Raw genomic sequence first — 9,393 nt, 5'->3', positions numbered from 1 at the left:
TGTGTGGTTCCAGGCAGAGAATCACGGGGGAGATCAATTTAATCCTCCGTCTTTGGGGCAAGGAGTCCTTGCTTTGCGGTTGTCTTGACAACGGCACAGCAGATGCGACGTTCTTGTTGTTAGCTTAGATAGCCGGGTAGCAATATTTTCTAACAGTAGTAGTAATAGTAGTAGTATAATAATAGTAGTAGTATAATAATAGTAGTAGTATAATAATAGTAGTATAATAATAGTAGTATAATAATAATTTAATAATTTAACTACTACTAATAATTTATTATTAATTAAATTATTACAATTATTTATTAATTAATTAATTAATTATTCTTTGACTTCTCTGCTGATATTGTCCATTACAGACAGAACTTTTTCAAGTTTACCGGAGAATTCTGTTTTCATGTCGAGGATGGCCTTGAGAATATCCTCCGAGCTCAGCCCACGGCACTGTTCGTACTGCTTTCCTCAATATTATAATTATAATAATAATATTATATTATTATTATATATATATAATATTATATTATATTATATTATATATAATAATAATTATTAATTATTTTCCTCAAACACTTGACACTTGACACGTGACTCCAAACACACGCTGATTGGCTAAATCGCATCCATTACTTCTTCATCTACTTCTATTACCTGTGAGGTGAACTTCAACTTGACATCTGCTCAACGTCATCTTCTGTTGTCTGTTGTCTTTTAAAGTAAGTATTATATAGAGTTAATCTATATAACAGATCATAGAAGAGTTAACCGAACTGTGGTAAGTAGATTGCTGTTCATGAGATTCATCCAGAGATAGTTTTAGTCAGAAAGCCAGCTCCGTTCGTGTAGCATCGTGCGTGCACCGTGCGTGTAGCATCCCGCCTGAACACGGGAGAGAAGGCTAGCGACCTAGCTTAGCTAGCTAGTTGTGTTATAATGATGAGTTATGAACAGTTATAAGCTACTGTAGTTAACAAGGTAACTACTTATGTTAATGCTTGCCTATTATTCTAGTCTCGTCCTCCTAACGAGACAATTAACGGTAGTTCTACGGTACCCAGAGTGGTATTTTAGAATACTACGGATCTCTTTTTAAATTTCGTGTCCACGAAATAGGCTTGTCATTTGTTGCCTCAAAATAGGCTACTTAATTCGTGGCCTCGAAGTACTAATTTGTGGGCTCCAGTGATTACTGTTTTCATTTCTTTGTGTTACAGACGTGGATACGTCGGGATTTGTGTCCAGTGCTTTTGTGGGCTAGGTGACCATTGGAGACCTATTGAAGATGGAGTCAGGGGACGGTGCTGCGTCTTCTCAGGCTAAGAGGAAGATGGTAGTCAAGAGGAATCCAACACAGAAGAAGCCACTGGTCAAGCACCTTTCAGAGGAGGGGTTGGACAGATGGGGTCAAAGCTTACCTGTGGAGGTGTTAGTTCATATATTTAAGTTGGTGGTTCAGAAAGACGGTGCTGTACCATTTTTGTGCAGGTAATGCATTTTTAGGTGCTCATCTCAGTGTCATTAAACTCATGTAATGCACATAGATCATAGTTACTTCCAAGTTATCAATTTAAAATATGTTTCTTTGTCCTTTTAGTTTATTTGAACATAAAATAACTATTAAAATATGATGAAGTAAATAGATGCAGCCTAATCCACCAATATATGGACATCAGTAAGTCAAACACAACACATACACAAGGCATATACCACTAAATCAATAAATAGGCATTTCAAATCTCTGGTGATAGAGGATGATATTTTGCTTTCTATCCCGCCGATGCAGGGCGGCCAGAGTATGCCGTCGATGGAACGCTGCAGCAGACATTCCAGCTCTCTGGCGGAATGTTTCTGTTGGCCACTGCTGGTTAGAACCAGGCAAGACCCAGTTACCTGAAACAGAACTGAAGATCAGGAACACCATCAGCTGGCTCGCGCAGAACAGGTCAGTGGCCTATTGTTTGGTATGATTCCATCCTGGTACAGTAACTATGAATTCTGGTAACTTCAACTGGGAAATGTTGGGTTGTCTTATGGATGGATATCGCATGCGCCTACAACTTTTCACCTTGACAACACCTCTAAGTGTGTACAGTGTTATTATACATGTCTGTCTGTTTTTCAGGTTCTCTCAACTCAGAGAGTTTTCCCTTAATCACTGGAAAAACCAAGTTGACTATGTTGTAGAGGTAAGGCTACATAATGTTGTTTTGCTATTTCGTGCCTCCATTAACAAAATATGTTCGTTGTGCGATACTTGTTCTACATTTCAATTGGATCAAGGCACTTGCAAGCCATTGTTTTTATCAACCTTTATGTTATGTCAAATGTTAAAATGTTTCCAAATAGGTTGTGTCCCGGTCCTGCCCTCACCTACGCTCACTCAAGCTGTGCTTTTGTACTGGTGTAACGGGGAAGGCCTTCCAGAGCCTTGCAGACAACTGTCGCTCTCTGGATAGCATCAACGTGCAGTACTCAGAGGTAGACCAAGGAGTGTGTTCACAAACATGTAATGGATGACACACACAGACAGACACACACACACAGCCAAACGCACACGCTGTTGTCAAAATATTTTACAGTCTGATACTTTACCTGACGGTGGAGTGATTTTTAGTCTTGACGAATCATAATGTTCACTACGTGTTGGTGTTTTTGGCTACTCTGAATTTCACAGACATTCGTTGTAATAGGACTAGAGAAATGCTTTGTGTTATAGTGGATAGATAGATCTGTGATCGTTTTCTATTGTTGCTACGGGTGCAGGTTGAAGGCCTTGTCACCTACTTGGGATCCCATGGCAGTCAGATTAGACAAATTCTGTTTACCATCGGGATGATCGGGTGCAGTAATTGCAGACTTCTCTTCGCTGCCATCTCTGTGAGTTTACCCTTCTATGAATTCCTAATTCAGGAGACCTGAATGATGATGATGATTTCAGTCTCTACCCACTATCATTGAATCATCATTTCCCTCGTTGACTTTGAACTCTACATGTGATGGTCATCTTTCAGTAACCGACTGTCATTTGTTGGATAAAGTAGTTTCCATGTAGTAAACTACTTTTTTCCAAGTAGCTTATAATTCAGACTATATTTCTCTCACGGGTAGTTTTAGTATAGTTCAACTTCTTTCCTTGTTAAGTAATTGGTAATCTAGTTAAATATATTTTCAGAATAGCTTCCCCAACACTGATTTTACAATACATGTATTGCATTAGCTAATTACCCAATGAACTTGATAACTCTATAGAGAGGATGCTGCCCTGAGTTACAACTGCTGGATATCAACTCAAACCTGGACAAAGGATACTACGAGCTTCCCATCCGTGTCCAAGCTCTACAAAATGGCTGTCCTAAACTGCAGGTATTGTACTTAGGATTGACCCACCAGACAGAGACAGGGATTTTTCTGTTTGTTACCATGACATACCAATCATTTTTTAGTAGTAGATTTTGGTACTAAAACATCCACTGTTGTTAAATGTTAATTTGGAGAGTAACAGATCAAGTAATTGAAAGCAGGATGCACAGGCATAAAGGCTTTTAAACATACATTCATTGTATTGATCACGTTCAAGTTCAAAAGCTTTATTGTCCAATTTTAGGGTTAACATTTTCATTTCTATTCAGTTTCTATGGCTTAAAACAGAACAACACACCATGGTTTTATATCTGGGCTTTTACCAAGGGTGGCTGGTAGTGTACAGCGTGAAAGACAACCGACACACATGAGGTTCTCCGACAAGGACAGTAGAACCTTTTGGGTTCTATAGTTGCTAAGGGACTGAAATATAAGCCCTTTGAGAATAGAATAGAACAGCATTTAATTAATGAGGTTGGATGAAGCCTGCTTCAGGTCGCTTTGGATAAAAGCGTCTGCTAAATGTTCAAATGTAAAATGTAACACACCACCTGAGCTTTACTTATCTGTTCTTGTTTGTTCCAGACCTTTCGGATGCTGGATGTCGTACCAATTCCCAGAGTGACGCGTAACAGGACTGGCGCCGACATCGGTTTCCCCTTGCTGGAGGAGCTGTGTTTGGTCACCACCTCTTATGTGTCCTACATGACCGACCAGGCCCTAGAGGACATTCTCTACGACTCCCCCAAGCTGCGTGTGCTGAACCTGAGAGGCTATTCGTGGGTTACATCAGCTGGCCTTACTTGGCTCCCTTGTGAAGGTATTGGTCTATGTTGTGTTCTATAGGGGCCATACCCTCACTGGGTGGCTCTGTACACAGCGATATGAATAGAATAGCAGAGATGTTCAGTTGAATGTGTACATGCTTGTTATGCTGCTTTATAAGTCCACAACACGACAGGCATGTTCATCCAGACCATTGTTGATACAACATGTGCCCTTTAACCCTAAATCAAATGCATGATATGACTTCGTCTCTCTTGCTACCTCATTGGTTACTTACCAGGAAGTACCAGTGACAACACAGATTATATATTCTAAACTCACTTGCTGTTCTCTGTGTTGTTTTCATCAGAGCTTGAGTGTCTGTTCTGGGGCCTGCACCTCGACATAAAGGCGTCTGCATCCTGGAAGGGACTCCATCTGCTGACCCAGAAATGGAGCAGTACCTTGCAGGAGCTGGACTTCTCAAACCATCTCACCCCTGAGGGGGACTTGGAGAGGGCCATGGCCAACCTGGCGCAGGGAACAGGTGCCGGCTCCATACGGTCGCTAAACCTCAAGGGGACCAAGGTCACAACATCTGCCCTCAGGTAGACCACATCTGATTTCAACCTCCACCATTCAACTGAAAGCTCATTATTGGGGAAAACTACTAATGAATCCAATACTTTTAACTTAAGATATTGTGTTGGATATGTCTCCTGATTTGGTTTATCATAACAAGACAAAAAACTACTACTACTTTGAATCGCAACACTTGTGACCTGCCCTTAATTATTTAAATGTTTTACACTAACCATTTAGCAGACACTTTTATCCAAAGCGATTTACAATTACATATTACATGGACAGTCTCCCTGGAGTAATGTAGGACTAAGTGCCTTACACAAGGGCACACTAGTGATTTGAACTCATGACCTTCTGATCACCAGTCCAATTCACTATTCACTACCTACCCCTATTGCCCTCTACAGCAACCACTCAAATCAGAAAATCGTATGTTTTCTGTGTTTTGCAGGTTAATCATCGGCCAGTCTACAGCTCTAAACTACTTGAGCCTGTCCTCCTGTCGCAACGTTCCCAGGGGACTCAAAGGAGTGCATCATGGCCAAGAGGATATCCACCAGCTGCTGGCCAAACTGGAATAAGTTAATACAGTTAATACTACCAGTTAATACTAGTTAATACAGTTAATACTACCAGTTAATACTAGTTAATACAGTTAATACTACCAGTTAATACAGTTAATACTACCAGTTAATACTAGTTTGATTGATTGATTGAAAACTTTATTAGAAGATTTGCAGAAGTAGGTACATGAAAGTACATATTACATACAAGGTCAACTAACAGGATAAAAACCCAAGAAAGCCACTGGCTTATTTCAATTGGGGTCCTTGATTCTCAATTCATCGTTACATGTAAGACAGACAAAAAAACTAGTACTATCTACAAGATAATACAGACAAATAACTAGTACTATCTACAAGATAAACATACATCCATCATGGGAAGAACAATACAACAAAACATAAGGTATGTACAGCGGGTAGGACAGGTGGGGACATACACCACAGGTGGGGGCGGGGGACAAAACACAAAGTATGTACAGTGGGTAGTGTGATATTCTGACGTGTAGCAAGAATATAATGTATAAATGATGAGACACACACTGGATATCAATTGGACTCTTTAGTTATTCGATGTGCACGCATTACAGCATATGCATTCACTGACTCCGGACTGCGCATGACCGGGTCTTGACTCTTGACAGTGTATCGAGTCTACCACCGGGTGGCAGTAGGTGGTCTAAACATTACATCACTCCTTTTTTTTTAATAAATGATAAAGTGCATAACATTCAAACAGTCCATTAACTTGGAACATTGTTAACTCGGAAGAACATGTTAACAGTCCTTTGGTACTCCTGCTCTTTAATCGAAGTCACGCAGGTATGCGGGAGGTTGTCTGTTCTCCCTAACTGGATACCTCGGCGGAGGTGCGGGTGGAGGCGTAGCTGGGCCTACTTCCTCACTGACCTCTGAACTTAAGTCCATTAGAGTGTCTGGGTTGTCTCGGACAATCTTCTTAAAGAATGAACTGTTCCTAGTGGTGGTGTAACCACTTCTTCCAGCTGTTATCATGGAACCTTTGACATCGATTACTGTGAGCGGCTCTGCGTTGTAAGGCGTAGTAAGCTTGTTCTGTTTTGGTTGACGACACAGGACGGTGTCTCCTGGCTTGATGTCAGAAGGCGTAGCGTGTCGTCGAGCATCTGAGAGAGCTTTCATCTTTGCCTTGGCCTCTCTGTCGATTCTGCGTATCTCTTCGTCAGCAGGGATGGTGATTGTGTCTGCTGAGGGTAGCTTGGTGGTCATCTTCCGTTGGAATAGTAACTCGGCAGGTGACGTGTTCGTCGTGCTGTGGGGAGTGGACCTGTACTCACGCAGGAAGACGTGCAGCTGTTGTTTCCATGGCATCCTCTGCATCTGGGCGATTCTGAGTACTTTCCCGACGGTGCGCATGAATCTCTCAGCTGTGGCATTAGCTTGTGGCCATAGAGGTGTTATCTTCCTGTGCTTGAACCCTAGGTAGTTGGCAAACTCAGCGAACTGGTTGCTGTTGAAAGGAGGTCCGTTGTCAGTCTTAACAATTCTTGGGATTCCAAACATGGAGAAGACTTTGTCCATGACTGGTATGACTGTGTTTGCTGAGGTAGATCGAATTGGCTCAACAATTGGGTATCGTGTGTAGTCATCGACTATAACTAACAGATATTCTCCCGATGGGAGTGGGCCATAAAAGTCAGCACTAACACTGTGCCATGGTGCGTCTGGCAGCTCAGACATTTTGAGTGGTTCGGTCCGGGTAACTGGAGTGTTCACTTGACATGGGAGGCAGGTCTTGGTGATGGTCTCTACCTGTTGGTCTATGGTAGGGAACCATACCTTTTCTCTGAGTAGGGCCTTTGTCTTAGCTACGCCCTGGTGGCTTTCATGAGCAATCTGCAGCGCCCTCTGCTGTAGAGCTGCAGGTATGACAATCCTGGTGCCTCGCAGTATGATGTCGTTACCTGTGGACACTGTGAGTTCATCACTGACGAGCTTGTATGGTTTCAGTGCAGCAGCACCTGGTGAGCGGTCTGTGATTAAACGCCATGAGTTATTTCTGATGTGTGCACTGACCTGTTGCAGGAGTGTGTCTTTCAATGTCTCTCGCTGTATCTCTTGTAGTGTCATCGCCTTGGGTGTTGCTTGAAGTGCTACGAAGTTAACGTACTCCTCTGCAACCTTGGATGCTCTTGTGTTCTGTGACGACTGTACCGGGAGAGGGTGTCTAGACATGTAGTCAGCTGGATTGTCAGCTCCTTTTCTATATTCCACTCTGAAGTTGTACGGCTGTAGTCTGAGGCCCCATCTCTCGATCCGTGCAGGTTGTTTTGATCTCGGGTTATTCCATATCATCTCCAATGGTTTGTGGTCGGTTACCATGGTGAATGGATGTCCATACAGATACAGGTGAAAATGTTCGCAGCTCCAGATGATGGCTAGGGCCTCACGTTCTGTTTGCGAGTATCTCGTTTCTACATCACTGAGTGCGCGGCTGGCGTAGGCTATGATGCGCTTCTCTCCCCCTCCTCCTTTCTGACAGAGGATGGCGCCTAGCCCCACCGGACTTCCATCAACAATGAGCTCCGTCTCCTTCCTGGGATCGAAATATGACATTGTTGTGTCGCTCGTCAGGCTGTCCTTGAGCGTCTGGAGTGCCGTAGCTTGATCACTGCCCCACTGCCACGGAGCGTCCTTCTTCGTGAGCCCACGGAGCGGTGCAGTGATGGTTGAGTAGTCCTTTATGAACCTGGCGCAGTAGTTGGCCATGCCCAGAAGACTTCTGATCTCACCTGGATCTTTGGGGTCGCTGGCGTCGTGAATGGCTGACACCTTCTTTGGATCTGCAGAAATCCCGTCGGCAGAAAAAATGAACCCAAAGAATTCAAGGCGCTGCTTGTTGAATTCGCATTTGTTGCGATTGAGTGTCAAACCACTGTCTTTCAGTCTTTTAAACACTGCTCTCAGAGTGTCGTCGTGTGCTTCCTGAGAGACGCCATAGATGATGATGTCATCGCTGAGGTTCTTCACGCCCGGTATACCTTGCAGCGTCTGGCAGATGGCGTTCTGGAACACTTCAGCGGCGGATGATATACCGAAGTTCAGGCGTTTGTATCTTCTTAGCCCGAGGTGTGTTGTGAACGTTGTGATGTAACGACTCTCTGGATGCAGCTCGAGCTGGTGGTAGCCTGCTGTGAGGTCCAACTTCGAGAATACCTTGGCACCGTTCAGCTCGTGTATTACATCGTCCATTGTTGGGGTGATATGTCGTTCTCGCTGAATTGCTGTGTTCGCCTGACGCATATCAACGCAGATTCGGACTTTATCAGGGTCTTTTGGCTTCGGTGGTGTGACGATCGGGGAAACCCAGGGTGTTGGTCCAGATATAGTTTCAATGATACCGTCGTTCTCCAGCTTCTGAAGCTCCGCCTCGACCTTCTGACGGACATGGAAAGGGACCCGTCTGTGCGGCTGGCACGTCGGTTGGATGTCGGGGTCTATATGCAGTTTCACCTGGAAGTCTTTCAGCTTTCCGATTCCGGTGAAAAGCTCTGGGTAGCTCTGCACGAGCTCATCTGCGACAGTACGCCCACTGGGTGGCATCACTGGCGGCGTGTTCACCATATTGATGATCTGGATCAGCCCTAGTTCACTGGCAGTTGCGTAGCTGAGCAGAGATTGTCCGGCGTCGCCTCTGAGAACGTAGAACACACTCTCTGTCCGCTTGTTAGTAGCCTGTACTTTGCATGCAAATTTACCAATGATAGGTAGAGCGTTGTTGGACCCATATGGAAATATTTTGATCATGGCTGTGCTGAGCATAGGCTTTGGGTCAAGTGTGTTTAACACATCTTCATTAATTATGTTGACAGCTGCTCCTGAATCAATCAGTATTTTAACACTGACACCATTCAGCTTGATGTTGGTCTGGGGTTGCTGTATACTTGTGCTGTTGATTACATACACATACCTTTCGTCTCCACTTGATGAGTCTCTTGATTTGGTCTCGGAGCATGCTGTCACCTGGTTCACTTTCTTAGTGCTCCGCTGCTTGTAGTGAGCTGTGTCTTCCTCTTGGCTTTGATGTGCAAATTTCTGACCACGGCAGTGTTTGGCATAGTGGTTAGGCTTTCCACAGGCCCTG

The 9,393-nt window shown here is 43.8% G+C and overlaps 1 protein-coding gene across 1 annotated transcript; it reads left to right on the top strand.

The window, feature by feature from the left end:
• Positions 1–1,279: 1,279 nt before the first annotated feature.
• LOC308163805 (F-box/LRR-repeat protein 6-like) lies at positions 1,280–5,288 on the top strand (the record flags this gene model as incomplete). The annotated part of the gene is made up of 9 exons (XM_080537995.1): positions 1,280–1,482; positions 1,781–1,939; positions 2,120–2,183; positions 2,344–2,481; positions 2,761–2,874; positions 3,247–3,360; positions 3,943–4,177; positions 4,493–4,730; positions 5,159–5,288. 9 exons carry the CDS (start codon positions 1,280–1,282, stop codon positions 5,286–5,288), a joined length of 1,395 nt encoding a protein of 464 aa, XP_080394121.1.
• Between the last annotated feature and the right edge of the window lie 4,105 nt (positions 5,289–9,393).

Source organism: Nansenia antarctica, assembly GCF_963989245.1.
Source record: "Nansenia antarctica genome assembly, chromosome: 8".
Classification (NCBI taxonomy): domain Eukaryota; kingdom Metazoa; phylum Chordata; class Actinopteri; order Argentiniformes; family Microstomatidae; genus Nansenia; species Nansenia antarctica.
Note: the sequence above shows the minus strand (reverse complement) of the source record. Positions and strands in the feature narration are given on the sequence as shown.